Source organism: Oncorhynchus gorbuscha, unplaced genomic scaffold (genome assembly GCF_021184085.1).
Source record: "Oncorhynchus gorbuscha isolate QuinsamMale2020 ecotype Even-year unplaced genomic scaffold, OgorEven_v1.0 Un_scaffold_5272, whole genome shotgun sequence".
Lineage (NCBI taxonomy): Eukaryota > Metazoa > Chordata > Actinopteri > Salmoniformes > Salmonidae > Oncorhynchus > Oncorhynchus gorbuscha.
The window spans coordinates 5,018-27,455 of record NW_025749115.1 but is presented as its reverse complement, the minus strand read 5'-3'; the positions used below and the strand labels follow the sequence as shown (position 1 = coordinate 27,455).

Here is a 22,438-nt window from a genome sequence, read left to right as displayed (position 1 = left end):
TACTACTATATACACCTGGTATTATAACATCACCAGACTGCCATTTTAGGGTACGGGCTGTTTTAGTGTGTTGCCATTTTAGGGTACGGGCTGTTTTAGTGTGTTGCCATTTTAGGGTACGGGCTGTTTTAGTGTGTTGCCATTTTAGGGTACGGGCTGTTTTAGTGTGTTGCCATTTTAGGGTACGGGCTGTTTTAGTGTGTTGCCATTTTAGGGTACGGGCTGTTTTAGTGTGTTGCCATTTTAGGGTACGGGCTGTTTTAGTGTGTTGCCATTTTAGGGTACGGGCTGTTTCTGTTGCCATTTTAGGGTACGGGCTGTTTTAGTGTGTTGCCATTTTAGGGTACGGGCTGTTTTAGTGTGTTGCCATTTTAGGGTACGGGCTGTTTTAGTGTGTTGCCATTTTAGGGTACGGGCTGTTTCTGTTGCCATTTTAAGGTACGGGCTGTTTCTGTTGCCATTTTAGGGTACGGGCTGTTTTAGTGTGTTGCCATTTTAGGGTACGGTTTAGTTTGTGTTGCCATTTTAGGTACGGGCTGTTTTAGTGTGTTGCCATTTTAAGGTACGGGCTGTTTCTGTTGCCATTTTAGGGTACGGGCTGTTTTTCAGAGAAACATGCAGGATTTTAAAAAGTGTCCCGTCTCGTTACATTGTCATCCATTTTTATCTCCAGCCTGTAGACGACAGAAAAGGCCACCTCCTCTCTCTACCGCCACCTCCTCTCTCTACCACCTCCTCCTCTCTCTACCACCTCCTCCTCTCTCTACCACCTCCTCTCTCTCTACCACCTCCTCTCTCTCTACCACCTCCTCTCTCTCTACCACCTCCTCTCTCTACCACCTCCTCTCTCTCTACCACCTCCTCTCTCTCTACCACCTCCTCTCTCTCTACCACCTCCTCTCTCTCTACCACCTCCTCTCTCTCTACCACCTCCTCTCTCTCTACCACCTCCTCTCTCTCTACCACCTCCTCTGTCTCTACCACCTCCTGTCTCTACCACCTCCTGTCTCTACCACCTCTGTCTCTACCACCTCCTCTCTCTCTACCACCTCCTCCTCTCTCTACCACCTCCTCCTCTCTCTACCACCTCCTCCTCTCTCTACCACCTCCTCCTCTCTACCACCTCCTCTCTCTCTCTACCACCTCCTCTCTCTCTCTACCACCTCCTCTCTCTCTCACCTCCTCTCTCTACCACATCTTCATCTGCTACGTGATTTATAGGAGACCATTTTTTGGGGACTGAATGTTGGAGGAGTCTCTTCAAAAGCCCCCTGGAGAGGAGCGCTAGGAATGGACAAGATAAATATTTTACACCTCTGCCTTTTGACCAAATGGGCCACTGTTTATCAAAGGCACGTTAGCGCTCACTTTAAAAAAGCCCATATGAGAGAGAGTGTCATTGTTTTGTGGCAGAATTAGGTGAGGGTTTTATGTGTTGTCGGAGAGCTGCGTCTGGGGTTAGTTCAGCTCAGAAAAGGCCGGCCTGAGTCTGAGTTGGCCTCAGCAATCTGTCGCCATAGAGAGGGCTGCCTAATGAACGGGGGTCGTCTGTGTTTCAGTCTGAGGTGGCCTCAGCAATCTGTCGCCATAGAGACGGCTGCCTAATGAACGGGCGTCGTCTGTGTTTCAGTCTGAGGTGGCCTCAGCAATCTGTCGCCATAGAGACGGCTGCCTAATGAACGGGGGTCGTCTGTGTTTCAGTCTGAGGTGGCCTCAGCAATCTGTCGCCATAGAGACGGCTGCCTAATGAACGGGGGTCGTCTGTGTTTCAGTCTGAGGTGGCCTCAGCAATCTGTCGCCATAGAGAGGGCTGCCTAATGAACGGGGGTCGTCTATGTTTCAGTCTGAGGTGGCCTCAGCAATCTGTCGCCATAGAGACGGCTGCCTAATGAACGGGGGTCGTCTGTGTTTCAGTCTGAGGTGGCCTCAGCAATCTGTCGCCACTGAAGGGCTTGCTGACGGCCGGGGCCCAGTCTATGTTTCAGTCTGAGGTGGCCTCAGCAATCTGTCGCCAAGAGCGGCTGCCCTGTGAGGTGCGTCTATGTTTCAGTCTGAGGTGGCCTCAGCAATCTGCCATAGAGGCTGCCTGACGGGGGTGGAATCTGTGTTTCAGTCTGAGGTGGCCTCAGCAATCTGTCGCCATAGAGACGGATGCCTAATGAACGGGGGTCGTCTATGTTTTCAGTCTGAGGTGGCCTCAGCAATCTGTCATAGAGACGGCTGCCTAATGAACGGGGTGCGTCTGGTGGCACTCAGCAATCTGTCGCCATAGAGGCGGCTGCCTAATAAGGCAGGGTCGCCATAGAGACGGCTGCCTAATGAACGGGGTCGTGTCTGTGGCGGTTTGTTTGTCTTGTGGATTTTTATCTGGTCAAGTTAGTGATGTAATACTTTACATAAGAGATGAAACAGGGAATTCAAGACCAGACTGGAGACTCAACACTCTTTCCTGCTCCCTATTCCTGTGTGATAGCAGTCTGTATTATAATACAACATCTCTTAACTCTCTCCTCTCCCTCCCGTCTCTCCCTCTGTCTCTCTCTACTCTCCCTCCCCCGTCACTCTCTACTCTCCCTCCCTCCCCTGTCTCTCTCTACTCTCCCTCCCCTGTCTCTCTCTACTCTCCCTCCCTCCCCTGTCTCTCTCTACTCTCCCTCCCTCCCCTGTCTCTCTCTACTCTCCCTCCCTCCCCTGTCTCTCTCTACTCTCCCTCCCCTGTCTCTCTCTACTCTCCCTCCCCTGTCTCTCTCTACTCTCCCTCCTCCCGTCTCTACTCTCTCCCTCCCCGTCTCTACTTCCTCTCTCCCCTCCCGTCTCTCTCTACTCTCTCTCCCTCCCCGTCTCTCTACTCTCTCTCCCTCCCGTCTCTCTCTACTCTCTCTCCCTCCCGTCTCTCTCTACTCTCTCTCCCTCCGGTCTCTCTCTACTCTCTCTCCCTCCCGTCTCTCTCTACGCTCTCTCTCCCTCCCCCGTCTCTCTCTACTCTCTCCCTCCCGTCTCTCTCTACTCTCCCTCCCCTGTCTCTCTCTACTCTCCCTCCCCTGTCTCTCTCTACTCTCCCTCCCCTGTCTCTCTCTACTCTCCCTCCCCTGTCTCTCTCTACTCTCCCTCCCCTGTCTCTCTCTACTCTCCCTCCCCTGTCTCTCTCTACTCTCCCTCCCCTGTCTCTCTCTCCTCTCCCTCCCGTCTCTCTCCTCTCCCTCCCGTCTCTCTCCTCTCCCCCCTTCATTCAGAGTTACCTGAAAGAGATTCTGCGTGACATCGGCATCTACAACGTGAAGGGAACCCACAAGAACACGTGGGAGCTGAAGCCAGAGTACAGACACTACCAGGGAGGAGAGGAGGAGGAGAAGGAGACCGACGACTAGCCTGGTCTGGGACCTCCAGCCTCCTAGAGAGCTCACCACTAGGAGAAGGACGACTAGCCTGGTCTGGAGCCCCACTAGCCTGGTCTGGGCCCTCCTAGAGAGCGTCGTTTGGTTTTTATAGACGAGAGAAATGAAGTTGTGAATCTACTGATGTGTTGGCCAGTTAGGACCCCGGTCCTATACTTCATGTCGGTCCAAGTCACACCCTATTCCCTATATAGTGCACTACTTTAAACCAGGACCCTGGTCAAATTTAGTGTACTATTTAGGGAATAGGTGCCACTTTGTGGACACGTTTGAAGGATTCCTACTATTCTGAACAGTGAGATGCTTTAGGTTCATCTCACCTGGGCCACTATGACGTTTATTCCTGTGTGTTTGTGGGATCTGACCGATCCTTCGGAAGTGTTCGCTTTTACAGACACACGGCTTGTTTATAAAAATGTGATTTTTAACGACTTTTGAATAAAATAAATGTTTTTGTAAAAAAAAAAAATCTACCAGTCTACTTTTCTCTAAAAATTAGGAGTTACTCTTGTAGAGATGTGATCTCACTAATCTGTGTGCAGTTGGATAACTGGAAGGTCCTGAGCAGAAATATGACTGAGGTCATCTGTATCGTGTCTGACTGGGAGTGCTGATCTAGGATCAGGTTCCTGATAAGCCACCAATAGAACCAGAGGTCATCTGTATCGTGTCTGACTGGGAGTGCTGAACTAGGAACAGATCCCACCTAACCATGGAAACCTAAAACTGATCCAAGACCAGCCTTCCTACCGAGACGCTTAATATAAATACAGAATGGGATTCCTCTAAAACTAGAGGATTTATATCTGTCTGGATGAACCCAGCCCGGAGGGAACGGCCGAATGGGATTCCTCTAAAACTAGAGGATTTATATCTGTCTGGATGAACCCAGCCCAGAGGGAACGGCCGAATGGGATCCTCTAAAACTAGAGGATTTATATCTGTCTGGATGAACCCAGAGGGAACGGCCGAATGGGATCCTCTAAAACTAGAGGATATATATCTGTCTGGATGAACCCAGAGGGAACGGCCGAATGGGATTCCTCTAAAACTAGAGGAATTATATCTGTCTGGATGAACCCAGAGGGAACGGCCGAATGGGATTCCTCTAAAACTAGAGGATTTATATCTGTCTGGATGAACCCAGAGGGAACGGCCGAATGGGATTCCTCTAAAACTAGAGGAATTATATCTGTCTGGATGAACCCAGAGGGAACGGCCGAATGGGATTCCCTCTAAAACTAGAGGATTTATATCTGTCTGGATGAACCCAGCCCAGAGGGAACGGCTGTGTTTGAGAGCACCAACACTGATGTATCATGGGTAAATTGTGACTGACAAATTACATAATATCGAGCAGATAAGTACACACGATGCAAGATGATCAGTCAGTTGACTCACCTTTAAAGGTCGGCCTCCATGCCGAACACAGTATGGACCCAACAGAACAGAGACCAGAACCCAATGTTAATCAACACAGTATGGACCCAACAGAACAGAGACCAGAACCCAATGTTAATCAACACAGTATGGACCCAACAGAACAGGGACCAGAACCCAATGTTAACCAACACAGTATGGACCCATCAGAACAGAGACCAGAACCCAATGTTAATCAACACAGTATGGACCCAACAGAACAGAGACCAGAACCCAATGTTAACCAACAGTATGGACCCATCAGAACAGAGACCAGAACCCAATGTTAACCAACAGTATGGACCCATCAGAACAGGGACCAGAACCCAATGTTAACACAGTATGGACCCAACAGAACAGGGACCAGAACCCAATGTTAACACAGTATGGACCCAACAGATCCCATCAGAACAGGGTTTCCTGACCCTCTGCCCAGGGACCAGCAGATATGTCACACTGTTGTTGCCCCACACTGGCCCACGGGCTTGATAAGCGGACCAATGGAATCGTGCGTTCTGGTTCAGGGCAACAGCTACGCGAGACGCGCGCCCCCCCCCGAGCAGAGACAGAGACGGGGGACGGGAGGTACTGTATCAGAGTGAACGCAGACGATACAGAGGACGGTTGTATTTCGGCCAATAGGCCCATTTATTTCACAACATAGTGTCAATGAGTCCTTTACAGTTGTGTGAGAGAGCGAGGTGGGAGCTTTAATGCAGCTGGACATCTGATGGGAGGCACACAGCAGCCTAACCGGCCATCCACGGTGGTGGTGGGGGGCGGGGACGGTCCTGACCGACGAAACAGGGCCTGGCGTCTCCCCCGGAGGTCAGATGTGGGGACGAAGAGAAGGTTGGGCCCCCACCAGAAAAATAAAAAACTTGGGATTAAAAAGAAAGACAAGTCTGTTCCAGGTGTTGGGAGGGATACAGGCAGGGGGCAGTCTGTCCATGATCAGGGGCGGCGGTCGCTACGGTAACAAGCAGGCAGGGTCAGTCTGTCCATGATCAGGGGCGGCGGTCGCTACGGTAACAAGCAGACACGCTCCTCCGGTCCAGGCACTTCTGTTAGACGTCCGGATGGTTTACTGCAGAGAGGAGACAGAAGAGACACTATTACCCACGATGGACAGACAGAGAGAGGAGAGACTACTACCCACGATGGACAGACAGGAGAGACTACTACCCACGTGGAGACGGACAGAGGAGAGGCTATTACCCACGTGGAGACGGACAGAGGAGACGCTATTACCCACGTGGAGACGGACAGAGGAGACGCTATTACCCACGTGGAGACGGACAGAGGAGACGCTATTACCCACGTGGAGACGGACAGAGGAGAGGCTATTACCCACGTGGAGACGGACAGAGGAGAGACTATTACCCACGTGGAGACGGACAGAGGAGACACTATTACCCACGTGGAGCTGGACAGAGGAGAGACTATTACCCACGTGGAGATGGACAGAGGAGAGACTATTACCCACGTGGAGACGGACAGAGGAGAGACTATTACCCACGTGGAGACGGACAGAGGAGAGACTATTACCCACCATGTGTTCCTCTTCTCTATCCGTACAGCCACTCAGTACCACCTCTGGTAAACACCATGTGTTCCTCTCCTCTATCCGTACAGCCACTCAGTACCACCTCTGGTAAACACCATGTGTTCCTCTCCTCTATCCGTACAGCCACTCAGTACCACCTCTGGTAAACACCATGTGTTCCTCTCCTCTATCCGTACAGCCACTCAGTACCACCTCTGGTAAACACCATGTGTTCCTCTCCTCTATCCGTACAGCCACTCAGTACCACCTCTGGTAAACACCATGTGTTCCTCTCCTCTATCCGTACAGCCACTCAGTACCACCTCTGGTAAACACCATGTGTTCCTCTCCTCTATCCATACAGCCACTCAGTACCACCTCTGGTAAACACCATGTGTTCCTCTCCTCTATCCATACAGCCACTCAGTACCACCTCTGGTAAACACCATGTGTTCCTCTCCTCTATCCGTACAGCCACTCAGTACCACCTCTGGTAAACACCATGTGTTCCTCTCCTCTATCCGTACAGCCACTCAGTACCACCTCTGGTAAACACCATGTGTTCCTCTCCTCTATCCGTACAGCCACTCAGTACCACCTCTGGTAAACACCATGTGTTCCTCTCCTCTATCCGTACAGCCACTCAGTACCACCTCTGGTAAACACCATGTGTTCCTCTCCTCTATCCGTACAGCCACTCAGTACCACCTCTGGTAAACACCGTGTGCCTCTCCTCTATCCGTACAGCCACTCAGTACCACCTCTGGTAAACACCATGTGTTCCTCTCCTCTATCCGTACAGCCACTCAGTACCACCTCTGGTAAACACCATGTGTTCCTCTCCTCTATCCGTACAGCCACTCAGTACCACCTCTGGTAAACACCATGTGTTCCTCTCCTCTATCCATACAGCCACTCAGTACCACCTCTGGTAAACACCATGTGTTCCTCTTCTCTATCCGTACCACCTCTGGTAAACACCATGTGTTCCTCTCCTCTATCCGTACAGCCACTCAGTACCACCTCTGGTAAACACCATGTGTTCCTCTCCTCTATCCGTACAGCCACTCAGTACCACCTCTGGTAAACACCATGTGTTCCTCTTCTCTATCCGTACCACCTCTGGTAAACACCATGTGTTCCTCTCCTCTATCCATACAGCCACTCAGTACCACCTCTGGTAAACACCATGTGTTCCTCTCCTCTATCCGTACAGCCACTCAGTACCACCTCTGGTAAACACCATGTGTTCCTCTCCTCTATCCGTACAGCCACTCAGTACCACCTCTGGTAAACACCATGTGTTCCTCTTCTCTATCCATACAGCCACTCAGTACCACCTCTGGTAAACACCATGTGTTCCTCTCCTCTATCCGTACAGCCACTCAGTACCACCTCTGGTAAACACCATGTGTTCCTCTTCTCTATCCGTACCACCTCTGGTAAACACCATGTGTTCCTCTCCTCTATCCATACAGCCACTCAGTACCACCTCTGGTAAACACCATGTGTTCCTCTCCTCTATCCGTACAGCCACTCAGTACCACCTCTGGTAAACACCATGTGTTCCTCTCCTCTATCCGTACAGCCACTCAGTACCACCTCTGGTAAACACCATGTGTTCCTCTCTATCCATACAGCCACTCAGTACCACCTCTGGTAAACACCATGTGTTCCTCTCTCTATCCGTACAGCCACTCAGTACCACCTCTGGTAAACACCATGTGTTCCTCTTCTCTATCCGTACCACCTCTGGTAAACACCATGTGTTCCTCTCCTCTATCCATACAGCCACTCAGTACCACCTCTGGTAAACACCATGTGTTCCTCTCCTCTATCCGTACAGCCACTCAGTACCACCTCTGGTAAACACCATGTGTTCTCTCCTCTATCCGTACAGCCACTCAGTACCACCTCTGGTAAACACCATGTGTTCCTCTCCTCTATCCGTACAGCCACTCAGTACCACCTCTGGTAAACACCATGTGTTCCTCTCCTCTATCCGTACAGCCACTCAGTACCACCTCTGGTAAACACCATGTGTTCCTCTCCTCTATCCATACAGCCACTCAGTACCACCTCTGGTAAACACCATGTGTTCCTCTCCTCTATCCATACAGCCACTCAGTACCACCTCTGGTAAACACCATGTGTTCCTCTCCTCTATCCGTACAGCCACTCAGTACCACCTCTGGTAAACACCATGTGTTCCTCTCCTCTATCCGTACAGCCACTCAGTACCACCTCTGGTAAACACCATGTGTTCCTCTCCTCTATCCGTACAGCCACTCAGTACCACCTCTGGTAAACACCATGTGTTCCTCTTCTCTATCCTTACAGCCACTCAGTACCACCTCTGGTAAACACCATGTGTTCCTCTCCTCTATCCGTACAGCCACTCAGTACCACCTCTGGTAAACACCATGTGTTCCTCTCCTCTATCCGTACAGCCACTCAGTACCACCTCTGGTAAACACCATGTGTTCCTCTTCTCTATCCGTACCACCTCTGGTAAACACCATGTGTTCCTCTCCTCTATCCATACAGCCACTCAGTACCACCTCTGGTAAACACCATGTGTTCCTCTCCTCTATCCGTACAGCCACTCAGTACCACCTCTGGTAAACACCATGTGTTCCTCTCCTCTATCCGTACAGCCACTCAGTACCACCTCTGGTAAACACCATGTGTTCCTCTCTATCCATACAGCCACTCAGTACCACCTCTGGTAAACACCATGTGTTCCTCTCCTCTATCCGTACAGCCACTCAGTACCACCTCTGGTAAACACCATGTGTTCCTCTTCTCTATCCATACAGCCACCTCTGGTAAACACCATGTGTTCCTCTCCTCTATCCATACAGCCACTCAGTACCACCTCTGGTAAACACCATGTGTTCCTCTCCTCTATCCGTACAGCCACTCAGTACCACCTCTGGTAAACACCATGTGTTCCTCTCCTCTATCCGTACAGCCACTCAGTACCACCTCTGGTAAACACCATGTGTTCCTCTCCTCTATCCGTACAGCCACTCAGTACCACCTCTGGTAAACACCATGTGTTCCTCTCCTCTATCCATACAGCCACTCAGTACCACCTCTGGTAAACACCATGTGTTCCTCTCCTCTATCCGTACAGCCACTCAGTACCACCTCTGGTAAACACCATGTGTTCCTCTCCTCTATCCGTACAGCCACTCAGTACCACCTCTGGTAAACACCATGTGTTCCTCTCCTCTATCCGTACAGCCACTCAGTACCACCTCTGGTAAACACCATGTGTTCCTCTCCTCTATCCGTACAGCCACTCAGTACCACCTCTGGTAAACACCATGTGTTCCTCTCCTCTATCCGTACAGCCACTCAGTACCACCTCTGGTAAACACCGTGTGCCTCTCCTCTATCCGTACAGCCACTCAGTACCACCTCTGGTAAACACCATGTGTTCCTCTCCTCTATCCGTACAGCCACTCAGTACCACCTCTGGTAAACACCATGTGTTCCTCTCCTCTATCCATACAGCCACTCAGTACCACCTCTGGTAAACACCATGTGTTCCTCTCCTCTATCCATACAGCCACTCAGTACCACCTCTGGTAAACACCATGTGTTCCTCTTCTCTATCCGTACCACCTCTGGTAAACACCATGTGTTCCTCTCCTCTATCCGTACAGCCACTCAGTACCACCTCTGGTAAACACCATGTGTTCCTCTCCTCTATCCGTACAGCCACTCAGTACCACCTCTGGTAAACACCATGTGTTCCTCTTCTCTATCCGTACCACCTCTGGTAAACACCATGTGTTCCTCTCCTCTATCCATACAGCCACTCAGTACCACCTCTGGTAAACACCATGTGTTCCTCTCCTCTATCCGTACAGCCACTCAGTACCACCTCTGGTAAACACCATGTGTTCCTCTCCTCTATCCGTACAGCCACTCAGTACCACCTCTGGTAAACACCATGTGTTCCTCTTCTCTATCCATACAGCCACTCAGTACCACCTCTGGTAAACACCATGTGTTCCTCTCCTCTATCCGTACAGCCACTCAGTACCACCTCTGGTAAACACCATGTGTTCCTCTTCTCTATCCGTACCACCTCTGGTAAACACCATGTGTTCCTCTCCTCTATCCATACAGCCACTCAGTACCACCTCTGGTAAACACCATGTGTTCCTCTCCTCTATCCGTACAGCCACTCAGTACCACCTCTGGTAAACACCATGTGTTCCTCTCCTCTATCCGTACAGCCACTCAGTACCACCTCTGGTAAACACCATGTGTTCCTCTCCTCTATCCGTACAGCCACTCAGTACCACCTCTGGTAAACACCATGTGTTCCTCTCCTCTATCCGTACAGCCACTCAGTACCACCTCTGGTAAACACCATGTGTTCCTCTCCTCTATCCATACAGCCACTCAGTACCACCTCTGGTAAACACCATGTGTTCCTCTCCTCTATCCATACAGCCACTCAGTACCACCTCTGGTAAACACCATGTGTTCCTCTCCTCTATCCGTACAGCCACTCAGTACCACCTCTGGTAAACACCATGTGTTCCTCTCCTCTATCCGTACAGCCACTCAGTACCACCTCTGGTAAACACCATGTGTTCCTCTCCTCTATCCGTACAGCCACTCAGTACCACCTCTGGTAAACACCATGTGTTCCTCTTCTCTATCCTTACAGCCACTCAGTACCACCTCTGGTAAACACCATGTGTTCCTCTCCTCTATCCGTACAGCCACTCAGTACCACCTCTGGTAAACACCATGTGTTCCTCTCCTCTATCCGTACAGCCACTCAGTACCACCTCTGGTAAACACCATGTGTTCCTCTTCTCTATCCGTACCACCTCTGGTAAACACCATGTGTTCCTCTCCTCTATCCATACAGCCACTCAGTACCACCTCTGGTAAACACCATGTGTTCCTCTCCTCTATCCGTACAGCCACTCAGTACCACCTCTGGTAAACACCATGTGTTCCTCTCCTCTATCCGTACAGCCACTCAGTACCACCTCTGGTAAACACCATGTGTTCCTCTCTATCCATACAGCCACTCAGTACCACCTCTGGTAAACACCATGTGTTCCTCTCCTCTATCCGTACAGCCACTCAGTACCACCTCTGGTAAACACCATGTGTTCCTCTTCTCTATCCGTACCACCTCTGGTAAACACCATGTGTTCCTCTCCTCTATCCATACAGCCACTCAGTACCACCTCTGGTAAACACCATGTGTTCCTCTCCTCTATCCGTACAGCCACTCAGTACCACCTCTGGTAAACACCATGTGTTCCTCTCCTCTATCCGTACAGCCACTCAGTACCACCTCTGGTAAACACCATGTGTTCCTCTCCTCTATCCGTACAGCCACTCAGTACCACCTCTGGTAAACACCATGTGTTCCTCTCCTCTATCCGTACAGCCACTCAGTACCACCTCTGGTAAACACCATGTGTTCCTCTCCTCTATCCGTACAGCCACTCAGTACCACCTCTGGTAAACACCATGTGTTCCTCTCCTCTATCCATACAGCCACTCAGTACCACCTCTGGTAAACACCATGTGTTCCTCTCCTCTATCCATTACAGCCACTCAGTACCACCTCTGGTAAACACCATGTGTTCCTCTCCTCTATCCGTACAGCCACTCAGTACCACCTCTGGTAAACACCATGTGTTCCTCTCCTCTATCCGTACAGCCACTCAGTACCACCTCTGGTAAACACCATGTGTTCCTCTTCTCTATCCTTACAGCCACTCAGTACCACCTCTGGTAAACACCATGTGTTCCTCTCCTCTATCCGTACAGCCACTCAGTACCACCTCTGGTAAACACCATGTGTTCCTCTCCTCTATCCGTACAGCCACTCAGTACCACCTCTGGTAAACACCATGTGTTCCTCTTCTCTATCCGTACAGCCACTCAGTACCACCTCTGGTAAACACCATGTGTTCCTCTTCTCTATCCGTACAGCCACTCGGTCAGGCAGTCGGGGAAAGTCAAGGGAAATATTTCATTTAGCATCCAATTGCAAACCCAGAAGTCACGGTGAGGAACTTCAGGTCTATCAGATGAATGCATGGGCTTAGTATTCAGAGTGTGGTGTGCCTGGTATCTTAATAAGTAGCACCCTATGTATAGTACACTACTTTAGACCAGAACCCTATAGAGTACACTACTTTAGACCAGAACCCTATATAGTACACTACTTTAGACCAGAACCCTATATAGTACACTACTTTAGACCAGAACCCTATATAGTACACTACTTTAGACCAGAACCCTATAGAACCCTATTCCCTATATAGTGCACTACTTTAGACCAGTCTGCCATATGGGACAAAGTGACTCAAAAACACTGATCGTTCCTACGCGCCAGACTAATCCCCGGGTTCTACGCGCCAGACTAATCCCCGGGTTCTACGCGCCAGACCAATCCCCGGGTTCTACGCGCCAGACCAATCCCCGGGTTCTACGCGCCAGACCAATCCCCGGGTTCTACGCGCCAGACCAATCCCCGGGTTCTACGCGCCAGAAGACTAATCCCGGGTTCTACGCCAGACTAATCCCCCACAACCCATTTCCATCTGAACTCTAACGTCACATATCTCCATTAAAACACTCTGGCTCGGCCTGCCGAGAGACGGGCCGACACCCGCAGAGACGGGCCGACACCCGCAGAGACGGGCCGACACCCGCAGAGACGGGCCGACACCCGCAGAGACGGGCCGACACCCGCAGAGACGGGCCGACACCCGCAGAGACGGGCCGACACCCGCAGAGACGGGCCGACACCCGCAGAGACGGGCAGACACCCGCAGAGACGGGCAGACACCCGCAGAGACGGGCAGACACCCGCAGAGACGGGCAGACACCCGCAGAGACGGGCAGACACCCGCAGAGACGGGCACGTCAGTCAGAGGGGATGAATGGACAGGGTGTGGCATGTTCACCCACTATTACTGCACCAGGAACACAGAGAGAGGGGGGTGGGGTCACAGGTGGTTGGACGTTGCCTTTACGCTCAGCTTTAAGGGAGGGAGGGGGGGGGGGTCACGGGGAGTTGGACGTTGCCTTTACCCTCAGCTTCACAACTTTACTCAAATCAAGAATCAAATCAGCCCAAAGAGGCCCTGGTCCCATCAACACTAGAAACAGCCATAGAACCTGTAACTGTGGGCCCTGGTCTAAAGTAGTCCCCCGCCCCCTACAGAGAACCAGACAGTCCCCCTACAGAGAACCAGACAGTCCCCCTACAGAGAACCAGACAGTCCCCTACAGAGAACCAGACAGTCCCCCTACAGAGAACCAGACAGTCCCCCTACAGAGAACCAGACAGTCCCCCTACAGAGAACCAGACAGTCCCCCTACAGAGAACCAGACAGTCCCCCTACAGAGAACCAGACAGTCCCCCTACAGAGAACCAGACAGTCCCCCTACAGAGAACCAGACAGTCCCCCTACAGAGAACCAGACAGTCCCCCTACAGAGAACCAGACAGTCCCCCTACAGAGAACCAGACAGTCCCCTACAGAGAACCAGACAGTCCCCCTACAGAGAACCAGACAGTCCCCTACAGAGAACCAGACAGTCCCCTACAGAGAACCAGACAGTCCCCTACAGAGAACCAGACAGTCCCCCTACAGAGAACCAGACAGTCCCCCTACAGAGAACCAGACAGTCCCCCTACAGAGAACCAGACAGTCCCCCGCCCCTACAGAGAACCAGACAGTCCCCGGCCCCCTACAGAGAACCAGACAGTCCTCCGTCGACACGGTAACTTACGTATTTCTCGATCTCGATGCCGTCTTTGAAGAAAACGAAGAAGGGCGTGACACCGTCCTCGCGGTAGTCTAGCAGGCCGATGGCGCCGTCACAGTTCATGGACTCACCGGTGAAGAACTGAAGAAGAGGAGCAGGTCACATGATCAACAGGACGTACATCCACTATCAAACAGAGTGTCCCTCCACTATCAAACAGAGTGTCCCTCCACTATCAAACAGAGTGTCCCTCCACTATCAAACAGAGTGTCCCTCCACTATCAAACAGAGTGTCCCTCCACTATCAAACAGAGTGTCCCTCCACTATCAAACAGAGTGTCCCTCCACTATCAAACAGAGTGTCCCTCCACTATCAAACAGAGTGTCCCTCCACTATCAAACAGAGTGTCCCTCCACTATCAAACAGTGTCCCTCCACTATCAAACAGAGTGTCCCTCCACTATCAAACAGAGTGTCCATCCACCCTAAAACAGAGTGTCCATTTTAACCAGCCCTCATCCATCCAATATAAAACAGTATGTCCATTTCCACACAGCACCGGCCGTTGGGTACATCCCAAATGCCCCCCCATTTTCCCTATATAGTGCACTGTATATGGACATTGGAAAAGGGGAAAGGGGGCATTTGGACCCGGACACGCGGTGGGGGGGGCATTTGGACCCGGACATGCGGTAGGGGGGGGGGGGCATTTGGACCCGGACACGCGGTAGGGGGGGCATTTGGACCCGGACATGCGGTAGGGGGGGGCATTTGGACCCGGACATGCGGTAGGGGGGCATTTGGACCCGGACATGCGGTAGGGGGCATTTGGACCCGGACATGCGGTAGGGGGGCATTTGGACCCGGACACGCGGTAGGGGGGGGCATTTGGACCCGGACACGCGGTAGGGGGGCATTTGGACCCGGACACGCGGTAGGGGGGCATTTGGACCCGGACACGCGGTAGGGGGCATTTGGACCCGGACACGCGGTAGGGGGGCATTTGGACCCGGACACGCGGTAGGGGGGGGGGTTCTCTCACCTGGTATTTATCAAGGTTCCCCAGGATCATCTTAACAGCTGCTGGAGCGCCTGCCATGAAGGCCTGTACCCTCTTAGAACCCTGCTCCTCCAGCTTGGCCTTGACCCTGGGGGGGGGACAGCAGTGTTACATTCACAACATTCCCCATCAGGCTGCCTGATACCCCCATAAAACACAACCCTGCTCCTCCAGCTTGGCCTTGACCCTAGGGGGGGGGCTGATACTCCCATAAAACACAACCCTGCTCCTCCAGCTTGGCCTTGACCCTAGGGGGGGGGGGGGGTGATACCCCCATAAAACACAACCCTGCTCCTCCAGCTTGGCCTTGACCCTAGGGGGGGGGGGGGGGGGGGGGGAAGGCTGATACTCCCATAAAACACAACCCTGCTCCTCCAGCTTGGCCTTGACCCTAGGGGGGGGGGCTGATGTAAACACAACCCTGCTCCTCCAGCTTGGCCTTGACCCTGGGGGGGGGGGGGCTGATACTCCCATAAAACACAACCCTGCTCCTCCAGCTTGGCCTTGACCCTAGGGGGGGGGGGGGGGGGCTGATACCCCCATAAAACAGAACCCTGCTTGTGCACTTGTTAGTTTCATTACCCATATTTCACCTGGGTAAGTTGACCGAAAACATTTTCTCATTGACAGCAACGACCCGGGGAGCAGTTACAGGAGAGATTGGAAATGGACTGAACCATGTCGACTCCCTGTGGTTTAACAGGTATTTACACCCCTTTAGACTGAACCATGTCGACTCCCTGTGGTTTAACAGGTATTTACACCCCTTTAGACTGGACTGAACCATGTCGACTCCCTGTGGTTTAACAGGTATTTAGACTGAACCATGTCGACTCCCTGTGGTTTAACAGGTATTTAGACTGGACTGAACCATGTCGACTCCCTGTGGTTTAACAGGTATTTAGACTGGACTGAACCATGTCAACTCCCTGTGGTCTAACAGGTATTTAGACTGGACTGAACCATGTCGACTCCCTGTGGTCTAACAGGTATTTAGACTGGACTGAACCATGTCGACTCCCTGTGGTTTAACAGGTATTTAGACTGGACTGAACCATGTCGACTCCCTGTGGTCTAACGGGTATTTAGACTGAACCATGTCGACTCCCTGTGGTTTAACAGGTATTTACACCCCTTTAGACTGAACCATGTCGACTCCCTGTGGTTTAACAGGTATTTAGACTGAACCATGTCGACTCCCTGTGGTTTAACAGGTATTTAGACTGGACTGAACCATGTCGACTCCCTGTGGTTTAACAGGTATTTAGACTGAACCATGTCGACTCCCTGTGGTTTAACAGGTATTTAGACTGAACCATGTCGACTCCCTGTGGTTTAACAGGTATTTAGACTGGACTGAACCATGTCGACTCCCTGTGGTTTAACAGGTATTTAGACTGAACCATGTCGACTCCCTGTGGTTTAACAGGTATTTAGACTGAACCATGTCGACTCCCTGTGGTTTAACAGGTATTTAGACTGGACTGAACCATGTCGACTCCCTGTGGTTTAACAGGTATTTAGACTGGACTGAACCATGTCGACTCCCTGTGGTCTAACAGGTATTTAGACTGGACTGAACCATGTCGACTCCCTGTGGTCTAACAGGTATTTAGCCTGGACTGAACCATGTCGACTCCCTGTGGTCTAACAGGTATTTAGCCTGGACTGAACCATGTCGACTCCCTGTGGTTTAACAGGTATTTAAACTGGACTGAACCATGTCGACTCCCTGTGGTTTAACAGGTATTTAGACTGGACTGAACCATGTCGACTCCCTGTGGTCTAACAGGTATTTAGACTGGACTGAACCATGTCGACTCCCTGTGGTTTAACAGGTATTTAGACTGAACCATGTCGACTCCCTGTGGTTTAACAGGCATTTACACCCCTTTAGACTGGACTGAACCATGTCGACTCCCTGTGGTTTAACAGGTATTTAGACTGAACCATGTCGACTCCCTGTGGTTTAACAGGTATTTAGACTGGACTGAACCATGTCGACTCCCTGTGGTTTAACAGGTATTTAGACTGGACTGAACCATGTCGACTCCCTGTGGTTTAACAGGTATTTAGACTGGACTGAACCATGTCGACTCCCTGTGGTTTAACAGGTATTTAGACTGGACTGAACCATGTCGACTCCCTGTGGTCTAACAGGTATTTAGACTGGACTGAACCATGTCGACTCCCTGTGGTTTAACAGGTATTTAGACTGGACTGAACCATGTCGACTCCCTGTGGTTTAACAGGTATTTACACCCCTTTAGACTGGACTGAACCATGTCGACTCCCTGTGGTTTAACAGGTATTTACACCCCTTTAGACTGGACTGAACCATGTCGACTCCATGTGGTTTAACAGGTATTTAGACTGGACTGAACCATGTCGACTCCCTGTGGTTTAACAGGTATTTAGACTGGACTGAACCATGCCGACTCCCTGTGGTTTAACAGGTATTTAGACTGGACTGAACCATGTCGACTCCCTGTGGTTTAACAGGTATTTAGACTGGACTGAACCATGTCGACTCCCTGTGGTTTAACAGGTATTTAGACTGGACTGAACCATGTCGACTCCATGTGGTTTAACAGGTATTTAGACTGGACTGAACCATGTCGACTCCCTGTGGTTTAACAGGTATTTACACCCCTTTAGACTGAACCATGTCGATTCCCCGTGGTTTAACAGGTATTTAGACTGGACTGAACCATGTCGACTCCCTGTGGTTTAACAGGTATTTAGACTGGACTGAACCATGTCGACTCCCTGTGGTTTAACAGGTATTTAGACTGGACTGACCCATGTCGACTCCCTGTGGTCTAACAGGTATTTAGACTGGATTGAACCATGTCGACTCCCTGTGGTCTAACAGGTATTTAGACTGGACTGAACCATGTCGACTCCCTGTGGTTTAACAGGTATTTAGACTGAACCATGTCGACTCCCCGTGGTTTAACAGGTATTTACACCCATTTGAGACCCATAATGGAACGATCCGATGAGTCATAGCAGGCCGTGCAGAAAGTCCAGGGACATGTGATGTCATTTTTGTGTATCAGTTACCAAAAACTCCTGGGTGTCACCGGAGAGAAGTTGCCCAGACTTGTCAACATGCATTTTAAAAATCGACAGTTGAGTCTGATTTGCTGTTTAAATATCACTCTCGTCCTGCTACTGGCGTTGGGCCAGTAAGTGAAAGGTTGCTGGATCGAATCCCCAGAGTTGACATGGTAAAAAAAAATAGTTTTAAAAATGTCATTCTGCTCCCGAACAAGGCAGTTAGACCCACAGTTCCCCGATAGGCCGTAGGTGTAAATAAGAGATTTTAAATAAATAAAAAACATGTTAGATGAGATGCCAGAGACACTTACGCCTTCATATAGCCCTTGATGTAGCTCTGGTAGGCCTTCTTGTTGTAGGCCGAGGTCTCCTGCAGTTTGCTGTTGAGCACAATGTCGACTCCACTGACCGTGGACGCTTCGCTACCCTCGTCGCCGCCCTCTGCAGAGGCGTTGGCACCGATTAACGCACCGTCGACGTCCTCCGATCTGGAAGTGAGCTGAAACACGGGAGATCCTGGGTTTTAGGCGAGCAGGCAAAACGGTACACCGGTATCAACACGTCACCCTAGTCAACTAGCAGATCCAGTCTACCAAAGCCGAAATCACGTTATCATAACCCTCCTGTATTTTGAAGTGAGTGGAATAAATGGAATAGCTTGACAAGTATGCCAACAGCTGAGGAAGATAACTGTATTTTTAAAAATACGGTAAAGTAACTTAATAATGGGGGTGATTATTATTAACGTACCTTTCCCTGTACCTCGTACAGCATCCCGTCGCAGACCTCCGTGATTTTATAGACCTCGGTGAACAGCTCATCGCCTGAAATACATCATTATTAAACCAACACGTAACGAAAACGTGGGAGTTGAAATGGTAGATAGCCTATTACTAGTTGACACAATAGTTAAACTAAAAATCAGCTGTTTACGATTAAAAAAAAACAGGACATTTAGTACAACTAGTTACCCAAACGCCGGTAGGCCTCACTAACTCTCCGGTAAGCCTAAACACAGTCTAATCGGTTTACTCCCGTTATACAGTACATAGAAAAATGTACAAATTGGATCTAGAACGGTACAGAATACCATGGAGGAACTACGACTAAGTTTGTTATTTTTATAAAGTAATTTCCACATCGTTGGCACAAAGGGCAGTAGAGACTTCCGGTAGGCCTCAAAAACTAAAAAACACAAATGCAGACCAACACAAAATATACATATTTATAAAAGAAATAATAACAGAATAGTGATAATATAAACGTTAGATTACCGGTGATGATATCCTTGTAGATGATCATTTTTGTTGGATTGTGAAAAGCGACGTGACACGGGAAGATGTTTCTGGATCCCTTACCCGTCTCAGGACTCGTTAGGAGGGAAAAAGGACGGGAAACAGCCGTTCCTCCACTTAGATAGCGGCGGGCGCTGGTGACGTCACATCCGGTCCCCGGCGCCCCCTCGAGGACACGTTGCAGGGTGCCGCTTCTCCGGGTGGTGCCTTCTCCAGCCTGCACTTTTTAAAAATGTATTTAGTTTTATTATATATATATTTGTTAAAAATATTTATTATTATCTTTATTATTTTATTGTTTTTTTTAAAACGTTTGTTTATTTATTTATTTATATATTTTCTTTTTTCTTTCCTTTATTCTTAAATTATTTAAAAAAAATCATTTTTATTATTTTTGTATCTTTGTTTTTTCGTCTCAGGTTTTAAGCAGTGCGGGTTTACGTTGTGTTGGCCACCCCTTTTTATTTATTTATTTTTATTTCACCTTTATTTAACCAGGTAGGCTAGTTGAGAACACCTTTATTTAACCAGGTAGGCTAGTTGAGAACACCTTTATTTAACCAGGTAGGCTAGTTGAGAACACCTTTATTTAACCAGGTAGGCTAGTTGAGAACACCTTTATTTAACCAGGTAGGCTAGTTGAGAACACCTTTATTTAACCAGGTGGGCTAGTTGAGAACACCTTTATTTAACCAGGTAGGCGAGTTGAGAACACCTTTATTTAACCAGGTAGGCTAGTTGAGAACACCTTTATTTAACCAGGTAGGCTAGTTGAGAACACCTTTATTTAACCAGGTAGGCTAGTTGAGAACACCTTTATTTAACCAGGTAGGCTAGTTGAGAACACCTTTATTTAACCAGGTAGGCTAGTTGAGAACACCTTTATTTAACCAGGTAGGTCAGTTGAGAACAAGTTCTCATTTACAACTGCGACCTGGTCAAGATAAAGCAAAAGCAGTGTGACAAAAACAACAACACAGCGTTACACATGGAGTAAACAAACATACAAACAACAACACAGAGTTACACATGGAGTAAACAGACGTACAAACAACAACACAGAGTCACACATGGAGTAAACAAACGTACAGTCAATAACACCATAGAAAAATCTACCCTGCAGTACTCTCCCAGTCAGGTTTGTGGTTCTGCCGGGGAGCGTCAACACACCATTTCCCCCCCCCCCTCCAATATGAGAATACACGGAGATGGTAAAACAATGTCTGAAAAATGTATTCGGATACATTTTAAATTAATTATACTTAAGGCACCACAGGATAATAGTTTTTTTCTTTACTCTCATCAGATTGAAACTTTACCAGTTGAAAGTATACATAAATACAAGATATTTAAAAATGGAAATATGTAAATTAGGCAAACAGTCTTTAAATATGGGGCAGGGTACCCTAGTGGCTAGAGCATTGGACTAGTAACTGAAATGTTGAAAGTTCAAATCCCCGAGCTGACAAGGTACAAAATCTGTCGTTCTGCCCCTGAACAGGCAGTTAACCCACTGTTCCTAGGGCCGTCATTGAAAATAAGAATTTGTTCTTAACTGACTTGCCTGGTTAAATAAAATATGCGCAAATTTGCATATTATGAGAATCTGTTTTTCAACAGATTGCTTCAAGACAGAATTATTTTTTGTTTTTTTTTATTGTGATAAAGACACTCAATGGTCAGACTTTTACAGATCATTTTATCAAAAAATTGTAACTTCATGGAATTATTTAAAAACACTATTGGTGGTTAGAGTGTAAGGGCGGCAGGGTAGCCCAATGGTTAGAGTGTAGGGGCGGCAGGGTAGCCCAGTGGTTAGAGTGTAGGGGCGGCAGGGTAGCCCAGTGGTTAGAGTGTAGGGGCGGCAGGGTAGCCCAGTGGTTAGAGTGTAGGGGCGGCAGGGTAGCCCAGTGGTTAGAGTGTAGGGGCGGCAGGGTAGCCCAGTGGTTAGAGTGTAGAGGAGGCAGGTAGCCTAGTGGTTAGAGTGTAGAGGAGGCAGGTAGCCTAGTGGTTAGAGTGTAGGGGCGGCAGGGTACCCTAGTGGTTAGAGCGTTGGACTAGTAACTGAAATGTTGAAAGTTCAAATCCCCGAGCTGACAAGGTACAAATCTGTCGTTCTGCCCCTGAACAAAGGCAGTTAACCCACCGTTCTTTGGCCATCATTGAAAATAAGAATTTGTTCTTAACTTACTTGCCTGGTTAAATAAAGGTATAATATCACATTAATTATGTACCTCGATCGGCGGGTCAGGCACTATTGTTTTTATTTCAGTCACTGCTTTTTCTTCACATACTGTAGGAATATTCTTTGAGATTTTCTCATTTTTGTCTCTCTTTACTTTGATTCTTCGCTGTTATTCAGGAACGTGTCAAGAGCTGACCCTCAGAGCCTACCTTCTGTTGACCCTGTTGACTCATCAGTAGGAAAGACCTGACCCTCAGAGCCTACCCTAATCAGCCGCGATCCCAAATAATACAAACCCCAATACGAAACACAACATATAAACCCATGTCACACCCTGGTCTACCCAAACATATAACAAAAACACAAAATACAATGACCAGGCGTGACAACGGGGTAAATGTAAAAATTACAATCGACTTTATGACTCGAGATTAATTCATCTAACTGTTTTCTGTCACGCCCTGATCTGTTGCACCTGTCCTTGTGATTATCTCCACCCCCTCCAGGTGTCGCTTATTTTCCCCAGTGTATTTATCCCTGTGTTTCCTGTCTCTCTGTACCAGTGTATTTATCCCTGTGTTTCCTGTCTCTGTCCTAGTGTATTTATCCCTGTGTTTCCTGTCTCTCTGTACCAGTGTATTTATCCCTGTGTTTCCTGTCTCTCTGTCCTAGTGTATTTATCCCTGTGTTTACTGTCTCTCTG

The 22,438-nt window shown here is 49.3% G+C and overlaps 1 protein-coding gene and 1 non-coding gene across 2 annotated transcripts; both read right to left on the bottom strand.

Annotated features, from left to right (window-relative positions):
- Window positions 1-5,438: 5,438 nt before the first annotated feature.
- Window positions 5,439-19,687, bottom strand: LOC124029027 (translationally-controlled tumor protein homolog). Its single transcript, XM_046340893.1, has 6 exons — window positions 19,530-19,687; window positions 19,006-19,079; window positions 18,567-18,754; window positions 15,175-15,280; window positions 14,157-14,273; window positions 5,439-5,901 (listed from the first exon to the last, which is right to left on the bottom strand). Exons 1-6 carry the CDS (start codon window positions 19,555-19,557, stop codon window positions 5,899-5,901), a joined length of 516 nt encoding a protein of 171 aa, XP_046196849.1. The 5' UTR covers window positions 19,558-19,687; the 3' UTR covers window positions 5,439-5,898.
- LOC124029028 lies at window positions 12,317-12,453 on the bottom strand. Its single transcript, XR_006837705.1, has one exon. It is a non-coding gene; the product is annotated as a small nucleolar RNA SNORA31 (small nucleolar RNA).
- Window positions 19,688-22,438: the final 2,751 nt, after the last annotated feature.